This window comes from Lathamus discolor, chromosome 22 (genome assembly GCF_037157495.1).
Source record: "Lathamus discolor isolate bLatDis1 chromosome 22, bLatDis1.hap1, whole genome shotgun sequence".
Lineage (NCBI taxonomy): Eukaryota > Metazoa > Chordata > Aves > Psittaciformes > Psittacidae > Lathamus > Lathamus discolor.
The window spans coordinates 4604189-4625297 of record NC_088905.1 but is presented as its reverse complement, the minus strand read 5'-3'; the positions used below and the strand labels follow the sequence as shown (position 1 = coordinate 4625297).

Sequence of the window (21109 nt, the reverse complement as noted above, 5' to 3'; positions counted from 1 at the left end):
TTGCTTCCTGCGGGCATAGCACGGATGCCAAGCACCAAGAGCTCTTCCCGAGTTTTCCCGGTGTCCCTGCCTGTGTTCCGGCTCCGGGAGCATCCCGGTACCTGGTGCAGCTTGGCAAGGACGGGGCCGGTCCTCTCCTTCTCCTCGTACTTCTCCACCTTGGACTGGAGGCGCTTGTAGTCCTGCAGCGTCTGCTCCCGGCGCTTCACGGCCATGTTCAGGCTGGGGAACACGCTGCTGAACCTGGAAAAGGCACGGGAAGGGCTCTGGGGTGGGATATCCCGGTTGGATGCAGCAAGATCCCAGCTGGAAAGCCCCAAAGAACACAGGATTCAGCCCGAAAACACCAACAGGTTTAAACAAAGCCTGTGCCAAGCACTGAGGCTTTCCCTGCGCTCTTCCAAGAGGCTGGAAGAAAGGATAACTCGGCTGTGAAGCCTTGCCAGGGGACAGGGGTTGAGAGGGGAGCTTGGGATTGCTTTTCCAAAGGGCAATCCCTGGCAAAGGCTGTCTTTAAGAATATCATTAATAGTAAATTAATATCATTAAGAATTATTAACCATTTTAATATTAAATAATAAATTAACAGCCGTAGCAATGAAGCCAAGTGCGCAAAGCCTGACAAAAGCACTCTGACGGTCTCGACCTGCAGCTGACTCCTCGTGCCTTTACCTTATGCTTTTACCCTCAATTCCTTCTTTTCCATAGTTTCCCCCCCCCTGTCTCCTGCAGCTCCTGTATTGAAGAGCATGGGGAGCTGGCCTAGCTGGGAGGGGGGCACCAAGTTAGCTCCACAGAGAGAAAGCAAACCCCTTTTCCTCCATAGGGACTGAGCCAATGAGGAATTCCCCCAATCCCATATCCAGAAAAGGAAGGAAGGGGCAGAGGAGTTGAATCCAAACTGCAGAAGTCAATGCAAAGCACAGAACAAAGAGCAACTTGGGTTTGGGGATGATTCTGGTGCTCCTGAACGTGGCACAAGAGGGAAAGCCACGACCTGGAGCACTGTTCCTGACTCCCAAACCTCAGTAAATGAGATTCCAGTGGAAGGGAAGGCGCTGGTGCTGGGCTCTGGGTTCGGATGGAACGGGTCGCACCACCTCTGGATGCGTTCATTTAACCCCCGCTCATCATGGGGTCATTCGGGGGGGGTCAAGGCCAGGAACTGGCTGTGAGGAATGCAAAGGGCAAATGGGAGAAGTGAAGGAGAAGGGGGGATATTTGTGTCCATGCCTTTGTGCCCAAGCACAAGCAGTGGCATCCGAGCATCCTTCCCTGAGAGGGACGCAGGGACGCATCCCTGCAACCCTGCTGCCCGAAGCCACCCAGCGCTGCTCCCTGCGCACGCAAGCAGAGCTCTCCGGATGCTATTCCCCCTCTCAACAAGGGGCTGTTGCATGAGGAGCAACCTGGGAAAGTCATCAGGGTGCTGGCCCAGCGTCACCCCGCGCCCAGCTGCCCGCGAGCAGATGCTGCTGCCCTGACATTGCTTTTTATGGTATCCACACACAGCTCCCATTATGTCCCAATGCACGTCCGGGCTGCGCTGGGCTCCCATGGACTCACCGGCTCCTGGGGCTGCTGTCAAATACCTCCTCGCTCTATGTAAGGGCCAAAAATACGCCGGGAGAGGGCTTAGGGACACTGGGATGGGCAGCGAGGGCTCTGTGGGGACGGGAAGGGGTCTCCTCTGTAGGTGCTGAGGTGCTGGTGCCCAGAGAAGCTGTGGCTGACCCATCCCTGGCAGTGCTCAAGGCCAGGTTGGACACAGGGGCTTGGAGCACCCTGCTCCAGTGGAAGGGGTCCCTGCCATTGGAACTGGGTGAGCTTTGAGCTCCCTTCATCCCAAACCATTTCATGCCTCTGTTACAACCCCACGCGGCAGCTGCGGGTGTCTCAGTGTTGGTCCTGCAGCAGCAGCGGGACCAGCCCAGCTCCTCAGCACCACCGATGCTCTCCCCCCAGCCCCCTGGTTCGATGTGCACCCCTGGGGAGCTCAGCTCAGCCCGGAAGGATGCTCCTCCCTGCACTGATCCGGATTGAGGCCGGAATCCCTCCCTGTGAATCCCCCAGCACCTCTGAAACTGCCCTGGAGCCCAGGGACAAGCGCTCCCGGCCCCTGCTGAATCCTGCCCTTGGTTTTCGCCCTGTGTGTCCAGAAATAGGAGCTCAAGGCAATGCCAGGGGTGGCAAACACGCGTGGAGAGCGACAGCGAGCGCCTGGCTCCTGCCGCTGCCAAGCTATTCTGATGGCTTAATAAAGAGCTGCACTTCACGCGGCAGCCCCAGCGTCTCCACAAGCATCTCATGCATGTTATTTACGAATGCTCCTCGTGCAAAGCCTGCCCCAAAGGCTCCACAGAGCCTCCAGGAGCTGCTGCATCCACGGACACATCCCTCGCCCTCCAAACCCCGCTTGTGAGGATCCCAAAGGTTTTCCAGAGCCCTTGGCTGAGCGTGGCAAACCCTCCTGGAAGCCTTGGTGCCAGCAGGGAAGGGACAAGGCCCATCCGTGTGCCATGAGCAACCCTCAGACAGCATCGGCCCCTCTGGAAGTGAGGTCTGAGCAGCGAAACCCAGGCTCCAGCACTGGGGAAGGAGCAGGGGAAGCCTCAGGAGCAAACCCCATCCATTCCCTCTGCACATGGAGCAGGGACAACGCCTCCTGTTGCAAAGCACTCCAAGAACCCCCCTGCATTCAGCGATGACCCCAGCTCCATCCTCCTCCATACGCTCCCCCCAGCCCCTGCTTTTATAGGGAACGCGAGGCTGGAACCACCCAAAATCCCAGCATCCCCGCTCCGTTCCTGCAGGCTTCGTTACTACAAAGCAAAGCAAACTGAAGCTGGCTTCAAGGCACCGTGGTGGGTTCAGGGCTGAGAGCAGAGAGGAGGGAAGGGAAGGCAGCAGCGCAGGGCATTAGAGCCGCCCCCCCCGGAAAGCAGCTTGCCCAATAAGCCGCCGTCGTTCCCTGTCACTTTTTAGGGAAGGGGATTACAGCACAGGCGGCTTAAGAGGAGCAGGTGAGGGGAGGAAGGTGGGGATAAGGAGAACACAGAGCACAACCCCCCTGCTGCCGGGGGATGTCCCGGTGCGTTCCCCGGGATGACGGAAAACTCACCCGGAGTCATGCGGTCACCTCCCTGCCCATGGCAACGGCTCCGAGCAGCCACTGCCTCCTCTCCATCCCCGATGCTCCCCATTGTGGTGTCGGCAACGCAAGGGAGCTGCGAGGGCTTTGGCACGAGGGAAGATCATGGAGTCATGGGATGGGTTGAGTTGGAAGGGACCTGAAAGCTCACCCAGCTCAGCCACGGGCAGGGACCCCTTCCACTGGAGCAGCTTGCTCCAAGCCCCCTGTGTCCAACCTGGCCTTGAGCACTGCCAGGGATGGGGCAGCCACAGCTCCTCTGGGCACCAGAACCAGCCCGGCTCTCTCAGCCCCAGAGCAGAGCTGCTCCAGCCCTAAAAATGAGGGTAAACCCTTTATTTCCCCGTTCCCACTCTCACAAGCACTCCCATTGGCAGCCCCATGAGCTGCAATAAGCTGGTCTACGCGTGCGCTCTTCCTTACGGATAATGGCTCGGATAACGAAAGCAAAAGGAAGCGGACAGGATCTACGGCTGGCGTTGGACAAGGATAAAAAGGAGTAACAGAGCTGGGGAGCATGAGGTGCGAAAGAAAGCGACGGCGAATGGGATGAGGAGGAAGCCTGGAGAGGCACAAGGGCGGCTCGGCCGAGGCCGGAGCATCTGGGCTATGCTGGGGGATTCCTGCCATTCCTCAGCCGTGCCCACACGTCCGTCCTGGGCCCGTCCACCCACCAGGAAGGGGGAAATTGAAACCAGCCCTTCCTGGGGAGGAGAGGAACAGGAGCGAAGGGGCCGGGACACAGCAGCGAGCTGGGATTAGGCGGTGGCGGGGAGGGGGCAGCGGCCATGTGGGGAGCTTTGAGCACCAAATCCTCATTAGGGGCTGGTTAAGGACATGAAAGCAGCTTTTCCTGCTTCCGGGCCCCGGCTCCCCTGCGGCTGCTCCAGGCCGGCAATGGGATGCCAGGGAGGGAGCACGGTAACAGCAGGGGTATGGCAGGAAGATGCTGACCCCCTCCCGCTCCATGGATCATGGACTGGGTTGGGAAGGACCTTGAAGCTCATCCAGTGCCAGCCCCTGCTCCGGGCTGAAGGCATCCCTGCCCCTTCCACAGAGGCATCCACCCCACGCCAAGCACCGGCTGCTGTCCCTGACACACGGCTCCAGTGGAATGTAGACACTGGTCTATGGGAGCAGCTCCGGGACTGCACCTCTGGGATTAACACCAGCCCCAAGGGATGGCACCCAGGCGGCAGCACCCATTGCCACCCCAGCCAAAGCCTCTCCTTGTCCTGCAGCAGCCCTGGAGCTTCAGCTGCAGGAGCAGCACCATGCTCCGAGCCAAGGGGATGGGCAACCACGACCAAGGGGATGGGCAAGCACGACATCCCAACCACAACATCCCAGTCACGACATCCCGACCACGACATCCCGACCATGACATCCCGACCACGACATCCTGACCACAGCATCCCGACCATGACATCCCCATGACAGCATCCCGATGACGGCATCCTGACCATGACATCCCGATGCTCAGGAAGGTTCAGACAGCTCCACTTTGTTAAACTGAGACCCTGCAGGTGTTAAAGCCTGGGAATCTCCAAACCACCCGGCTCATGTAAGCTGCTTCCTTCCTTAAACACTGACACACCGCGGGTAGCACTAGGGCTGGAGCCCTGCCTTCAGCTCTGCGGCAACAGCACCAGAGGGACCTGGAGCTGCTGGAGTGAGCCCAGAGGAGGCCACGGAGCTGCTGCGAGAAGAGAAGGCTCCTGAAGGGGAGACCTGAGAGCAGCTCCAGTGCCTAAAGGGGCTGCAGGAAGCCTGGAGAGGGGCTTCGGGATATGAGGGATATAGGGACAGGCCAAGGGGAATGGCTTGAACCTGTTCAAGGCCAGGTTGGACACAAGGGCTTGGAGCACCCTGCTCCAGTGGAAGGGGTCCCTGCCCATGCACGGCGTTGGACCTGGATGAGCTTAAAGGTCCCTTCCAACCCAAACCATTTCACCGTTCCATGATTCCATGATTCCATGACAGTACGCAGCCTACCCCTAGTCCCTGACCCATCCAAAACCCCTCATTGCTCACCCAAGGCCCAGTAAAGGATGGGAAGAGTCACATAAAACCCAGCTGCTTTCCTCCCTCCTTTGCCCCAGATGCCCCAATCTGGAGTGAATTCAAGCAAGCATCTCCCCATCAAGCAAGCATCGACTCCTCCTGGCCTCCCCCGGCTCCTTGCCCAACCATACCCTGCAATGGGCGAGGGCTCACCCGGGCTCTGCTCCTGCCCTGCACTTACACAAGTGATTCCCAGACAAAGGCTTCCTGAGGCTTGGAGTTGAAGAACCCGGGGTGCCCACAAGGAAAAGGACTGGAACAATGCGCGCCTCCACCCTGCACGGCTGCTTTCCTTTACACGCTCCAGCAACCAAGCCCGGGTTTGTCTGCATCCTACCAGCCCTGGACAGCTGAATGGAGATCCGAAGGCACATGTGCCTCTGATTACACTGATGATAATTGCCTGCATTAACCTTATCTGTTTCTTTGACTAATACAACTACAAGAGACCACCAGTGAAGATGTAATAAAGTGCAGCTGCTGGAGCAAAAGCCTCTTTTCTAGGTCAAAGCCAGTTTGGGAGAGGCCAGCGCAGGCGAGGGGAAGCGATACCTCACTGGGAATAAGAGCAGCTCCTCAAGGCAGCTTTCATTAATGTGGAACTTCCATCCCAGCAGCGTTGCTGGGGTTTATCTGCAGCAGGACAGGGGAGGCGCAAGCTCTGCACTTCTCTCCTGCATCTCATTAGCCTCAAAACGGACCCTTGGGCTCCTCCGCAATGTTCCTGGCTCCACAACTCATCCATGCACGCTCGAAAGGAGGCGGAAAGAGGGAAGGGAAGGGAGAGTTTTTCCTCGGTGTGGAGATGCAGCCCCTCCGAGCATGAAACCAAAGCTGTTTAAGAGCACGCAGCAACCGCCTGCAGGTGCCAAAGGGCAGGAAGGGAGAAAAGACCACGAGTGAGTCCCAGTTTAGGAGGCTGGAGAGAACTGCGGACACTGGGAGGTGTCCGGGTGCTGCGGGGCACATCCTGATGCTTCGTCAAGCACCAACACATCAGCGGGGAGATGAGCATCACCTTGTGAGGTGAAACCTCCCAGTCCTGCTCTAGCGGGACGTGCCCCTGCCCGTGGCAAGGGTTGGAACTGGATGAGCTTTAAGGTCCCTTCCAACCCAAACCAGGCTGGGATCGATCTTACATCGCTGCCTTAAACCCCTTCTCCGCCATCTCCATCTAGAGCATCACGAGCCAAAAGCTGCACAAAGGCAGGGCAAGACATCAGCAACGTAGAAATGGCTTTATTGCCTCGAATTAAGAGCCCCCGGGTTTAAAGCAGAAGGCAGGCTTTGCAGGGAGAGGTATTATCCTTCATTGCATCAACTAACACAAGTTGGGGAGGAAAAAAACAACAGGAACATTTCAGAGACACAAGCCCTTCTTCCAATTTGAACAGAATGCTGGAAGAAACAGTTAATGTATCTTTCATGAGGACAATCTCGATAATAAGCAACACAATTCCACAGCACAAGCCTGCCTTTTTTCTTCTTTTCTTTCTTGTCTTAGTTTCTTTCTTTCTGTTTTTCCCCTAAATGAAGCATTTCTGGTCGTGGAGAGACGACCGAGGCAAGACTTGAGTCACCCGAGCATCCCCCGGCTAGCAGCACGCTGTAACCTCTTGCACTGAGCGCTACATGAGCTCTTCCTTCCAGGTTTGGGCAGAAACAACAAGCAAACAAGCAACCCAGCCACCCTGGCTGTGTCAAAGCCGAGCTCAAATTGGTACTCAGCAATTTGCACCACTTACTGTCATATTAAAGTCATTTGAGTTTATTTTCGCTCGCTCTTCTCGTCCCACAACAGCAAATCTGAGGATTTCAGCAGACGTTCGGCACCGCAACTGCAGCGCTCTTTAACTGCTTCAGGGCGCAGCCCCTGCCACTGGGAATTGCTGCTAACAACGGTGCAGGCAGAAGGGAATTGCACCAGGGCAAAGCACGGTGCTGAGCGCTGCTCCAGCACCACAACGGGGGCAGATGGAACCTGCCACCAGGGCAATGCTGCCAGCGCCCCAGCTCCGCTCCCTGGGGGGGTTTATGGCCAAGCTTGGAGCCAGGTTGGCTCTGGCACACTCCTGTGATGGGTGAGACGAGCTCATGGGGCTCCCCTCCAGACCTCTCCTGCCCAGCTGCACCATCATTAGTATCTCTCCCTCTCCTGCGTGGAGATATTGTTCATGGACATGGAAGAGCTCTCACCAAGAGCAAGCTTCTACTTCTTTAGTTAAGAACCTTCCATAGGAAGGATGCTTCGGGCCCCAGTGGAGCCCCGCAGTTGATGGCTCTCCTTCAGCTGCAGCAGTGTTGGTAGCAACCAGCACAGGAATGGAGAGATGTTGAATGCTTGAATGCATTCAGTATTACCCGTTCAGGTGTCCTGTCAAGTCCAGATGCAGGCTCAGATGCAAGAGGTCTTCCCCCTTGCTACAGAGCAGGAGTATGGACCCATCACAGCCCTCCATGCCCCAGCTGCAAGACAAGGAGATGCCGCTTTGCCCCATCTTTAGGAAGGGCTCATTTCTAACCTGCCAACACCTCCTTCGATGATCACATCCCTGCAGAACATGGGGATGACAAACACACGACGTGGCTCATAGGACAACGTTGGTACTTACTTTTTCAAAGGCTCTATGACTGTCTTTTGGATCTGATTCACCTGTTGAAAGCAAATTACATGTCAGGCTTGTTGAAGCAGCCTGTCTGCACAGCAGTACATGTTCACACAGTGCCTGCCCTAGGATGATGTGGGCTTCTGAGTGCAACCGCAGTGCCCTTTAACCAAACACCAGAAAACTTCTCCCATGTGCTCGGGATGAGCCGAAATTCCCAGTTCAAAAAGAGCCAGGAGGAGAGCAAGATTAAAGAGAAGCTCCCGTGCGAAGCATCCCGGAGACGATGACAAAAAGGAGGGAGGAAGGGGGAGATACCAACAGCACCGCAGCACCCCTGCTCTCCCCTTCTGCAGCCAAACCCACACTCACCTTCTCCTGGTTGAAGGAGTCCATCCTCTTCATCGCTGTGTCGAAGGCAGTGACCATCTCCAGGAAGCTGGGCTCCTGCTCACACAGAGGGTTGGAGAGGAGGTCTGAGGAGATCTTCACAGCTGACTTGGACATGGCTGCGGGCAACAGCAGAGGCAAAGAAGAGAGGAGAGGGTCACTGCTTTGTAAGGTGGGGGGTGGAACCGGATGAGCTTTAAGGTCCTTCCCAACCCAAACCCGCCTGGGATGCTGGGTGTCAGCGCTGCCCCTGCAAAGGGTGACCAAAACCGGGGACCTGAGCCACCGAGCTGGGATTTAGCACAACTTCCCCGCTGGTTGAGAGAAGAGAAAGGAAGAGCCACCAATTCACCCACCTAAACCCCCCGAGCTGCTTGTACAGAACCAAGCCTGAACCGCTCCGAGCTACGGCTTGCGACAGTGCCAGATGACACCAGGCTTCTGAAAGCCCTCTCCTCTCAGCAACATGTAGATGGCTTTTTTAATACATCTTTTCTCAACAGACTATTAAGTGTCACTCCCAGGCTCACTACAGCTCTTCCGCAGTGAGGAAAATCACAGTCCATTAAGTCTTTCAAATGGCTTTACAGAAATACATGTATTTAAAGTGGAGTTAGCGCTGGAAAAGGACCAGAATGACGGGACTGGAAGACAATGTTTCTCTTTTTACTCTTGAACCAGCCTGGGCACGAGCAGCATTGACACAGCTGCCTGAGCACCTTCCATCACTGAACTGCATCTTGTGCCCTTGAGACCAACCCCATGGACCAAGGGGAAATGTGAAGTCTCTGCAGAGCCTGATGTGGCCTCCAAGGAACCCAAACCCCCCCGGTCACACTCTCCCAGGCCCCAGCTCCTGCCTTGTCGAGCACTTGTGCTTGTTTTCCATCAGACACATCTCTCCCTATCCCAACTCCAACGGGAAAACTCAATCCTGCCGACAGGACCGCTCTAAAAGAGCAATAGAGCAGCGAAGGTACAGAATGGAAAACAGACCTAAGATTCACCAAAAGGCACTGACGGAAATGGGAATAATGAAGAAAAAGCCAGGAGCCCTAAAAATCCACCTTTTTCACCAGCACGTTGCTGGAAGTTATTCCAGCTTCAGCTCAGAAGTCAGACGCTTGAGCCGTGCCACAGAGGAGCTTTGGAAAGCTCCTGCTGCACTCGCTCAGATACTGGAAGTTAAAGTCCTCTCAATAATGGGGATTAAGATCATAAATCAAGGGGTTAAACATTCCGACTGAAAGGTTACACACAATTATACAGAGAGCGCAGAAGCTGAAGAGCTGGGAAACTCAATGCAGAACGAGATGCTAACTATGGGATAACAAAGCTACCGTATCCGTCTATTATCCAAACATGAAGGGTTTAGGCATTTAAACCCTTAAACAGATGGGATATAATCCATATGTGTGACCACATCTGAGGAAGGATTTGTGCCAAAACGGGATGGGGTTAAGAGCGGCAGAACTGCTTCAGCTGCAAGGAAAATGAGTTTCCTTTGCAAGGAGAGGACTGGAAGCGTAAAGAGGTGACCCCCTCTTCAAACCCAACCGGTGCCTCAGCCACCAGAGGAGACAGGGGAGGGTTGCATCGCATCGCCTGCCCCTCGGGAGGGTTCCCTGCTTCTCATTCCAAGAGAAGAGATTTGTCTCCAAGTACAGAACATCCTCCTGCTCCTTAGGATCCCGTTTTGCTTGGAAAGAGGGTGGGAAGGCGAGGGAGGGGGTGCAGGCAGTGACCAGTCACCCCCCTCGGCACAGGGGTGCAGTGGAAGGAGTGAGACCCTCCTGAGGACACAATGACACTGACGCACACAACCACACTGATGCAGTGCTGTCCTTGAGGACACAGTGACACTAATGCACTGCTGTCCTTGTCGGACCTGGGGGCTGCCCAGGCTGTCACAGCCATCTCCTCTTGGGAATGGGCACTGCCAGGGGAGCAGAGCAGCCCTCAGTGCTCCGTCAGATCTCCGCTTCCTTTGCCTTCACCCAGCCCTCCCCAGCCCCTGTTCCAAATCCTGCCTTTATGCTCCCGATTCCATGCCTTTAAATGAGAAATCAGATCCCAGGATCTGGCCACGGCTCAGTTTGTGACTCTGCCATGGAGCAGAACGGAAAAAGAAAGTCCTCCCACAGCTCCTCTGGGACTTGAAATGCTCCATATAAACAACGCCCACTGCAAGGGAGGGGAGGGGAATCCTGCACAAGGAAAAACTTACCACGGAGCCCTGACAATGACCAGAAAGGGCACTTTTCACCCTGGAAAAGAGTCCTGGCAGCGCCGTTCCTGGTGCCTTTCCCACTGCTCTCCCCATGGGAGCACAGACGTTGTGCTGGGATGGGGGAAGAGCGTGGGCAAGAGCCTGGATCCGTGCTGATGTCTGGCGATACCCGAGCACACACACACAGGTGAGAGCCTGGCTCATGGGAAGCCCCACATTTGCCATCCCTCTGACTGGGGCTCCTTCCCATTCCTGCCATCCACGTTAACCCACAGGATGAGTGCCGGGCCAGTGCTGCCCAGCCCTGCTTGCGCTGGTGCATTCTGCCTTGGCTCTGGAGCTGTGGGGGCTTGGTGCAAGGAGGGACTACTCCAAAGCACACGCTGAGAAGAGCCATCTGTGTTTAAAGCAGCTCTTTGCTGCGTGTTTCTGCACGCTGCCCTGCCTGGTGCAACAACCAGCACCCAGCAGATCCCCTGCTCCCTGCACCACATCGCTCCTCTGCCACCTTCGCTTAGAGCCTGCGCCACGCAGCGCGGTACCACCACTCTCCTAGGCAGGCTGCTGCGGTGTGGTACCTGCACAGATCACTTGTTTATTGCTTCCTGCATCGCCCACTGCCACCAGGTCAAGCCAGAGCAGGCAGGGAGCAAGGGGAGAGCAGGGTGAGTCCTGACTGAGAGCGGCTGGGGCAGCAGCTCACAGGTGAAACACGCACAGCGATGCCCATGGGATGCTCTGCAGGCCCCCAGCGCCTCATCCCACCTTTGGCTTCAGACAGCAGAGAATGCCCTCAGTGAAGCAGGTGATGCGCAGACACAACGGGCTCAGCTGGAGGCTGCTCCTGCCGGGCTAACCTGAGAACTGGAACAATAACTCCGAGTCCTGCAGCTGCAGACACCGAGGCAAAGAGAAGCAAAGTGGCTGGTCCAAGGCCACCCAGCAAGCTGCAGCTCAGGAGACAGGGACCAAGCCCGTAACAGACTCTCTGTTCCCTTGGTTGAGATGCTGCTCATGCAGATGGCCTTGTAACTAAGCAAACTGAGTGGGACTGAGATCTAGATTTGTTTTCCAGACTTGTCACAGATTACTCATGTGATCTTGAGAAAGTCACTTCATCTCCTTGTGGCCAAGTTCACAGTCTATGTATCCTACAGTCACATACCCAAGTCTGCATCTGTGCTTTTCTTCATATCCTTCTGAAGCTTTTTGGTCTGATCTTCCAATCTGAAAGATGGGAGAAGAAGGCAAAGTGAATCTTGGAAAGAAAGAAACCCGAGTGCATCATACGTGCAACAAATCATTTACGGGTTGGATATGCTGGCTTCTGTTGGGAGTTAAAAATACCCCGGCGAGGCTCTGTGCATTCAGTGCTGCTCAACCTTTTCCGCTTGTTTGCAGATGCTCCGCAACCTTTCCAAGTTGGGGATCTCTTACCCAAAGTCACTGCTTTGTGAAGCCCTCGCACCTACCACAAATGGAGAAGCCAAATGCTTCCAGATGATACGGGCGAGCTTATGGGACACAGCCAGGATGGGGACACCGGTTCCGGTCCTCGGGGGTGCGGAGCTGTTTGGTGACTCCCCAGTTTTCTGGCAACTCTTTAGAGGTGCCACAACGTGCAAACCTCAACCCAATGCAAGTGCTTCTTAGGACACTTTGAACACAGGAGCCACAGGGAAACGCCGAAGCCTCCGAAATGACAGGCAGTGATTTGCCGGGAAGAGCGTAAGAGGCCAAAATCCCCTGGGAAGATGCAGTAAGAGGGCACAAGGGAAGTATGCGACTGGTCCTGTTCTACCACTGTGGTTGATACTCACTGCTGGAGCTTGCCATATTCCCTTTCAAAGTCTCTCTCCACCTGTGGAAAGAAGAGATAGAAACGGGCTCAAACGCCGCACCGGAGCGGGAACAACCTGTGCTAGGAAACCCGGCCGGCGGAAATGCCCCTGTGCACCCCGGGACGCCGCAGCAAAAACGGGAATTACGCTTCAGGAATGAAGTCTTGGGCTTTTTTTTCCCCTCCAGACTCCCTCGGAGCACAAGACGCTGCCAGGGACTGCGCCAGCTCATTCCAAGGGTGCGCTCCAGCACATGAATTGGAGGCTGACAGTAAATGGGAATGCCTTAAAAGCGGAGAGATCGCAGCTCGGCGCCCACAGCTCGGCTCAGCGCTGGCGGGGGATGAGCCCGCTTTCCCCTCCGCATCAGCCCCGATGCTGTGAGAGCCACTGCAGCAGCAGCACACGGCAAAGGACCCCAACCCGGCCTCTCCCTCCATCCCCAGCCTCACTGGGATGGGTTTTCCCCTCCCAAACCACCCCCGAACCCTCCCGTCTCTGCATTATTTGCCCTCTCCCCATGCTCCTCGTTCCTGCAATTGCCCCCTCTGATGAAGCACTTCAGGTGGAGCAGCCCAAGCGTCCGCAACACCTTGCAAAGGGAGGAGAAACCTGTGCTGGCAAAGAGCTAAAGAACAGCCTCCTCCCGATGCTCCATCAATGACTGCTTCCTCCTACTTGCTATCTGGCAGCACATCTCCAGTGATACAAGATATTTTAAGGAGCTTTCCTTCCAGGCTGCCTGTTTTAACACACGCTTGAACGTTCATTCCACACCTCGTCAACCAAATAAGCAAATGGATCTCAATTGACCAGCCAAGAGTAAATACGTGCGCTTTTGTTGTCATGGGATCAAAACTGGGTTCATTCGTGTTGTCAAGCTCCCGTGCTATTAAGGAAACGCTACGCGCTGCGAGCAGCCAGGACGAGAAGGATCCAAAGGTTTGTTCCAGAGCTTCAGGCTGTCCTCGGGATTTCAAACCCAGCCACGTGAAAGCAGAGCGCCGCAAAGGGACTTTGCTTTCAATCACAACTGCTATTAAAAGACTCAGTGCTTTAAGATGGAGCCCAGCAACCCCAGGTCCCTCAAACCCTCCTTTTCTAAGCACCCCTTGGGCTGTGCTCTCCGGTACCCCTGAGCCACGACAGCGCGATGGGAAGCTGCCGGTGCTCCAGCCGCATCCCTAAGCCCGGCTCTCCCCATCACCACCATCCGCGGGGCGCACGCTGGCTCTTTCCTGGCGCTGCGGAGCCTCCATGGGGCTCAGCTCCCTGCCGTGCTGCTAAAGATGGTGCTGGTGGAGCACAGCCCCGCACAGCATTGGGGCCGCGCACAACACATGCCCAGTGCAGCATCCGCAGCAGCTGGTGCCTGGAGGTCCGGTACCCAGCCCGGAGCAAACCCACCCGCACGGCCACGGCTTTTGCGGCTCCTCGAGCATCCCAGGGCTATTGCACTCTATTCATAGGCCTGAGGTGTGAATTGTTCTGGCTGCAAACCGCAGAGCAAGGATCTGTGCTTTGGAGCCTGGCGGTGCAGAGCTCCAGCCCTCTCCTGGTGCCGGCCCAGCCATCGGCCCTGCAAGACCTGAAGGGTTTGGCCATGAAATTAAACTGCCCGTGAAGGCTGAGAGCCTCTGCCCCTTCCTCTGTGCTGGCAGACTCCCCCATGGCTATGGAATGAGTGGGGCTGAACAAAAAGCATCGCTGCACAATGGGAGGGAGGCAAAGCTTCCGCTCCCTGGTGATGCCTCATCCCTGGCAGTGCTCAAGGTCAGGCTGGACACAGGGGCTTGGAGCAAGCTGCTCCAGTGGAAGGGGTCCCTGCTCATGGCAGGGGTTGGAACTGGATGAGCTCTGAGGTCCCTTTAACCCAAACCATTCCAAGCATCCCCCAAAACACCCAACCCCGTTTGCCCACATGTGTTCTGCATACGACGGAGGTGAAGAGGCTTCAGCTGCCCGGCCTGCCTCCCGTCTCCAGTGCCATCAATGCAGAGACAGCTGCCCCAGGACTGCTCTCCTCTTTCACGCCCACAGCAGCAACTGGTTACCAGTCCCGGCAGCCTGCGGGCTGGGGCAGGCATCGCCGCTCCCGTCTGCATCGCCAGGGCTGCAGCACACGGGCAGCGAGGAGCAGGGCCCCCGTGCACCAGGCAGCTCAAACCGTGCTCCCACCACGCTGCACCCAGCGCATCCGAGGCGTGCAAGGAGGACAAGCTGAGAGCAAGACAAGTACGTTCTGCAGAGCACACAGTAATTCCGCTCCCAGCAGCTATCAGCAATAGCCACACGTCCCCGACACTGACAGCGAAAGGCTATGGAGGAGATTAGCACGTTAAAAGTAACGAGAACAAGAAGTACAGGCACGAAAATTACAATATCCTGGAGGGAAGCTTCCGTAATATTAAAATAATCCCACTTTCCGCAGCCTCCTTCTGAAAGCTCCAAAGCAAACCGTGGTGCTGGGTGGAAGGATTCTGCTCCGAGGCATCGGGGCTGGGTGATGCAGGAGCTCCCCGGGTTTCTATTTCCATCTACATAAAGAACGAGGAGCTCTTAAAGCACTGAAACCAAGCCACGTTCCTCCTTTTCACCCAGTTATTTCTGTTTGCAAACACCGGGCCTTCCACCTCCAGTAGCATCCCTCCTGCTTTAAGGGCAATATCATAATCGACACCATGGTTACAAGGCAACGAAGCGAGACCGAAGCCAATACTACAAAGAGATGGAAATAAGGGACTGTGATGAACCTTCTTACTCCCCTGAGGTTCGTTTCTGTTCCTGGAGGAGGAGAACTAGCTGAGTTCTGCATGTTCCAAGGGCCCCAGCCTATTCGTGGGTCTTGGGAAGAAGAGGGAAGCACATTATTCCTCCTCCCTCCTCTCCAAAACAGAGAAACCCATGTAATGAGGCCAGAAATCCTGCTCTAACCTGGAACTCCTGCTGACCTCTGCCACCCCATCAAGCAAGAGGAGACTGAAGGCCAGTAACGTGGGGGAATATTTGTTCTGCATCCAGCAGCAGCGACCTGAGCCAAAGGAATGCTGCAAAGCGAGGGTGAAGCTGGGACTTCGTAGGCTTCAGCGCCCAGCCAGCAATCCAAATCCTCACCAAGGACTGCAGGAAAGGCACAATAAAAGGGAAGAAGGATGCGCCTCCGAACCCCAGAGACCGGCTATGTCCCAGTGAAGATGGAGGGGAGAGTGGAAGCAGGCAGACCTTGCTGTTAACCGGCCTCGCCCCACCATTCCTGCCACATTCCCTCTGTTATTCCCAGCTTTCCAGCTCGCTGGTGGAGCCCAATGGAAAGGCGCTGACGGCCGGAATCCTCCCGCTCACGGAGCTCCGACATCCCTGGGGAAGGCAGAGCTGCTGGGATGAGTCAAGGAAGGGAGGCTTGGCAGGCGCGCGGGCTCCCAGCTCAGGTCCCTGCTCCCTGCCAAGCTGACTCAGCCCAGGTCAGGCAGCGAGGAGGAGGAGGGCGAGCCATCTGAGTCAGCCGGGCCAGAGGCAGGGAGGAAGGAGCAGAACCTGGGTGATGGGAAGGGGCTGCCCCATCCCGGGAGCTGCTGTCTCTCCCGACCACGGCTCCGTGCCCCATAGGGATACAGGGCTGCTCTCCCTGCCTGCTTGGATAAACCCCAGCGCCGGTGAGGAGCAGGGCACAACCTCGGGGGACACGGATGAACTTCAGCGAGCCGGAGCTATGGGAGCACAGGGAAGACAACCACAGCTCCGGCTCCAACGTCACCTGTGCTCGGACTGCACTCATCCCGGGGGGAAGAACATCTCTGCTGTGAGAGGCTCCATCGCTGCGCCGGGTCTGAGCAATAAGCATCGTGTGGGGAGGTTTAACTCCTATCACCGGGCATTAGTTTAATTGGGCTGCGCTGCTGGGCGCTCCGCGGCCGTGCTGACAGCAGCTCCTCGCTGAGCACTGGATCCTCCCACCCGGCCTCTCCGCAAGCCCCGGTGACAGCTGCTCTTTTCAGGGCTGAGGAGGGGAGATTATGTTGTCTGGAATTGGATTTGCCCAGGTTAAGGTGGACACAAAGCAGAGGCACGGCTGGGGCGGGGAGGGGATCACTTCAGTTCATCAGCCACTGTTTCCTATGGGGGTTTCCTTGTGGCTGCAGAGCTGAACGGCGGCTGACACCGTGCCCTGCTCCAAAGGATCAGAAGCGAGTGGGCACAGGGAGTCATGACTAATCCCCTCTGCAGCCCAGGCAAATTGCTGCTCAGAACCAGCGCTGCTCTGGAGCTGACACCAGCCCCAGCATCGTTTCATCAACAAGACACAAAAGGCTCCTTGGTGAGCACAGCCCCTCTCCTGCACTCCAGTTCCGTGCCCCATGGAGAGCCAAATCAGCCCGATCCTAACAAATGCCTTCTTTTCTTTCCCTTCTCCCTTCTCTTTTGTGGTCCAATCTCGGCGAGTGGGAGATCCTCTGCCCGCAACCACTTCCCTTCGGCTGGGCTTGGGATGCAGCCCTGGAGATGCCGCACCTTCCCACTTCCTGCAGCAGGCTCCCGAGCCCAACATCTGGAATATCAGAGGCCTTGGCTGCTGCCGCCGCTCCCTAAAGCCCGCACAGATGGAGCGGCTCAGCCTGCAACTGGGAGGTAAAGCTGGGGGCCTGGAGCCACCACGGCTCCCACCCCACGAGAGCCTCGCTCCCAGGGGATATTGGTGGTTTCCTGATGTTTGCTCTTTGAAGAGCTGCACTTGACGCTCGCTGTGAGGCTGCCGAGCTCCGGGCTTCCTGCCTTCTGCTTTCCACATTATCTGCTGCCTGGAGAGCATCCACACGCGGCAAGCGGGGCCCCTTGAAAGTGAGCATCAAACCCTGAGCTACCGAGGCGCTGGGAAACACTTGCTCCTGGGGAGCGGAGGGAGAGGGGGAAGGAAGGGAAGAGGCAAGGAAGAAAGCAGGGAGGGAGGGAAGCAGGGAAGAAGGAAGGAGAAAAGGCCTGGAAGCACTCGCGCTGCCGAATGAACCTCTGCCTCCCGGATATTCCGAGCTGCTCTATTTACCCCCCCCCCCACCCCATGTATCCATATCTTTAAGCAGTGCCTGCCAACAGCCTCAGAACAGCACAACCCAGCAGCTCTCAAAGGTGCCACCATTCATCTGCAGAGAGCCCAAGCTTCTGCTGCAGCTCAGGGACGCTTGACTGCAGCAGCAGCAGAGCACAGGGGAGACCAAGTCCCTCACACGAACCTTTTGCAACAGCAAATGCAGCAGGAGCAGAGGGAAATCGGCACTGGCAAGGGAGAGAAAAAGTCACCCTGGATGCGAGAATGGGTGGGATGGAGACGTCCAAGACACCCAGAGCCATTGGTTCTTGCACCAGCCTGGAAGGACACTGGTGCTGGAATGAAGACAAGAGGCAAAATCCCATAGGGGAAGGCACTGAGGAGGATCCTGAGAGGAACCGGAATGGGTGTGAGGCCAGGGGACAGCGCAGAGCAGCACCATCGGCAGCTCCGGGGAAAGGGCAGCTGAAGGGATGCAAAAGCCATTGAGGAATGGCACCAGTGCCTGTCTCCATCGCCTGCCTGGCTCAGGTCTTCCCCTGACAGCCTGGAGCCGCTGCAGAGCCGCTGCTCTACAGCATCCGATGAAACGCACCATGATAAGTGAGGTGTCCAGGGAGGAGCAGGATGAGGCCCGTGCCTCCAGGGGGAAATGTCACGTCCTGAGGGGAAACTGCCCCATAAACACGAGTGCCCACGCACCCCCAGGGAATGAGCCGCGACAAGTGGCCTGCAGAGGAGGGATCAGGGATGTCAGCCTGCTCGGGGGATTAGGTCACCAGCACTGGTACGAAGACAAGATGCTCCCTGTCGGGGCGCTCCTTTCAGAGCACGAACGCAGCTTCGGTTTCAGGGAGAGCTCCCATGAGGTCCCACAGCTTTTATTTCACACGGGACAAACGCAAAGGCAATCTGCTTCAGAAGGGAAAATACCCCCAGCCAGCTGCGAGCAACAGCGCTGGGCCGGGAGCCTCAAACCCACCAGAACACAAAATGCGGTTTTCAGGCGCTTTTAAAGCAAATGCTGTGCAGCACAAATTAATTCACGCCCGAGCACTGAGCATCTCAGCTTATGAGCCTTTCTTTGGAAACAGTTATATTCAGCGATCTGAACCACTCCTCCTCCTCCATCTGCTCAGAAAGGATGAACAAACAAGCCATTGCTGCAAGAAGGAAGGAAGGAAGGAAGAGCCCGTTCAGCCATCTCCAAGGAAAACGGTGCCAGACCAGAGGAGCTCTTCCCCTTCATCCCCCCCCTCCCCAAAACCCAATAACGACATCAGCAAGACACGGCTCCCCCAGGAAAACGCTGGCCCCTGGTCGGGCTCCCCCTCACTCCCCGCACGAGGAGCCGAGCGCTGGTCACACGCAGCAACAGGTTCTGCTGCTCCCAGCTCCCTCCCACGACACGCTGCGAAATGGGACGAGTCAAAGTGCTGCCTTGACTCATCAGCCACATGATCAAAGGCTGGAGCTAAAAAGGGGGATCTGGTTTACTCACTGTCTTGGGTACAATCTGTTTCTTGGGCTGCCCGATCTTGAATGGTATCCTGGAAAAGAGAGGAGAGGGAAGGGATGAAGCAAGTGCTGCTGGTTGCAAACAGCCCAGCCCTGTGGGTCTCAGCCTCAGGGGTGGGGTTTGGGGTGAGCAGGGCTTGCCCTGGGGCAGCAACACCTCATTCCACGCAGTGTGCTCCTGCCCCGAGAGCCGATGTCCCCACGAAGGTGACACCTGCACCCGAAACCCCCTTCCCCACCTATGAGGCAAATAAATGACAGAACCCCAGACCAGCTTGGGAGGAAGGGACCTTAAAGCTCATCCACTTCCAGCCCCTTGCTACAGGCAGGGACTAGGCTGCTCCAAGCCCTGTCCAACCTGGCCTTGAAAGGATGGAAATGCAATGGGTGGGAATGCAACGGGTGGGAATGCAACGGATGCTCCAGCATTCCGACTGAAGAACACGTCTCAAACCGAACCCGAAAGGGAAATAACTAAATAAATAAGCCCTGTAAATATCTAGAAAGAGGATATTAAATAAAGCAACAGTAGATAAAGTGCCTGGGGCTGAGGGAGCTGCTCCCAAGCATCCCTGTGCCGCGCCGGAGCAGCTGGAGGAGCAGCTCACCTGCAGCACAACAGCTCCTTCATTCTTAAACCCTTCAGGATGGTTCCCAGGAAATCTGGGTTACCTGAATGAGCTTCCCCACGTGAGTGAGCTCCAAGGTGAAGCGTGCTCAGCACAAACCCCCTCCACACGCAGGGGTGGCTGGGGCCACGCTGCCCTCCGGAAAAGAACTGCATCCCTGTCAGCTCTCAGGATAACCAAGATCCAGGAATTCAGCGGCTGCTTCCGACGTGTTTAATTAAGTTAAAGAGGTGCTGCCCCCTGAAAGCATCTCCTCAAAGCCTCCTGATGGTCTCTGCATCGCAGTGCTTTAACTAAAGAGAACATGGGGCTTGCAGTGAAGTGCAAGCATCTTTTCCCAGAGATGCCTCACCTAGAGCATGCCTATAGCTCCGTGGCATCAGCATCGCATCCCATATCCACACCAGCCCCTTCTTGGGATGGTTCCGAGCCCCTGCTTGGAGCAGTCCGAACTCTCACACTCCTACCCAAAGCCACGTTCAAGGGCAGGCTGGACACAGGGGCTTGGAACAAGCTGCTCCAGTGGAAGGAGCTGGACTTGGAGGAGCTTTAAGGTCCCTTTCAACCCCAACCAGGCTGGGGTTCTATGGGAGAAAGCGAGCAGCGAGACAACATCCCCACGGACAAAACAAGCCCCACATCACCCGACCTGGCCACTGCTTCCAAACCAGGGGTGTAATTAGGCACCAGTAATGCCCTGGGCCCGTGCCCGGTGCAGGGCTCGGGAGCAGCTGGGGGAGCAGGAACCAACCTGAGTCACCAGCAATAAATGCAAGGGTTTTTTTCAGCAGAACTTCCTGTTTATGGTGCTCCGGTGGGAGCGATGTAATTTGGGGCTGTTTAACCCCTTCCAGCTCCGTGAATCACACCTCTCTCCTAGCCAAAGCCTTGGCTGCTGTGTAATTACCCTGTCAATAGCCGGGGGTGCGGCGCCTTACAGGAAGAAAGTGAAAACACACAGGTTTTTTCGCTGTGTTTTCCTGCACGGGTCAAATATAAACTCCAATGAGGCACTTCCCTCCCTGGCTCCGGCACAGCGCGTCCCGGCGCACGCCGCGGTTTTGGAGGTGATGGCATGGATCTGTCTCGGTGGCAGGATGAGAAGATGTGGTCTTCACCCGAGGCAGTAATGACCCAGGGTTCACTGTTAAGGGTGCTGAGGCGCTGGCACAGGGTGCCCAGAGAAGCTGTGGCTGCCCCATCCCTGGCAGTGCTCAAGGCCAGGTTGGACACAGGGGCTTGGAGCAAGCTGCTCCAGTGGAAGGGGTCCCTGCCATTGGAGCTGGAGGAGCTTTAAGGTCCCTTCCAACCCAAACCACTCCGTGATTCTATGAGAAGCCACAGCAGCTGCTGAGCATCTCCAGCAAGCACAGGATCCAGGTTGGATCTAGGCTGGTTCCTAGTGGGAAAGCACAGTTAAAAGGGTGATTAAAGCATTGCCTGTGCATAACCTCCCCCTTGCCCTTGGGTGGCCAGCACCCACTGGCTAGGTGCGTTAAATCAAGACCATACCAGTACTAAACCAGGGGCCATGAACTGGCATAGGCAGAGCAGGCAGCAGCTAATGGGCAGGCAGTGGGGAGCACATCCCATCCCACCCCATCCCATCCCCAATCTCCACTGCACCACCAAGGTGAAG

General features: G+C 56.4%; 1 protein-coding gene across 5 annotated transcripts in view; it reads right to left on the bottom strand.

Moving 5' to 3' along the window:
- Positions 1-21109, bottom strand: part of BIN3 (bridging integrator 3) — a 33918-nt gene that overhangs the window by 5830 nt on the left and 6979 nt on the right. Inside the window, exons 2-8 of one of the 5 annotated variants that reach the window (XM_065659293.1) lie at positions 18825-18873; positions 12262-12302; positions 11607-11668; positions 8194-8330; positions 7828-7868; positions 7577-7681; positions 102-243 (exon numbers count right to left, since the gene is read on the bottom strand). In XM_065659293.1, coding sequence (XP_065515365.1) covers positions 102-243; positions 7577-7681; positions 7828-7868; positions 8194-8330; positions 11607-11668; positions 12262-12302; positions 18825-18873 — 577 coding nt within the window. Of the gene's footprint in view, positions 1-101; positions 244-6960; positions 7371-7576; positions 7682-7827; positions 7869-8193; positions 8331-11606; positions 11669-12261; positions 12303-18824; positions 18874-21109 lie in introns of those variants that run through there. The other 4 variants (XM_065659294.1, XM_065659290.1, XM_065659291.1 and 1 more) reach the window with 4 other exon arrangements.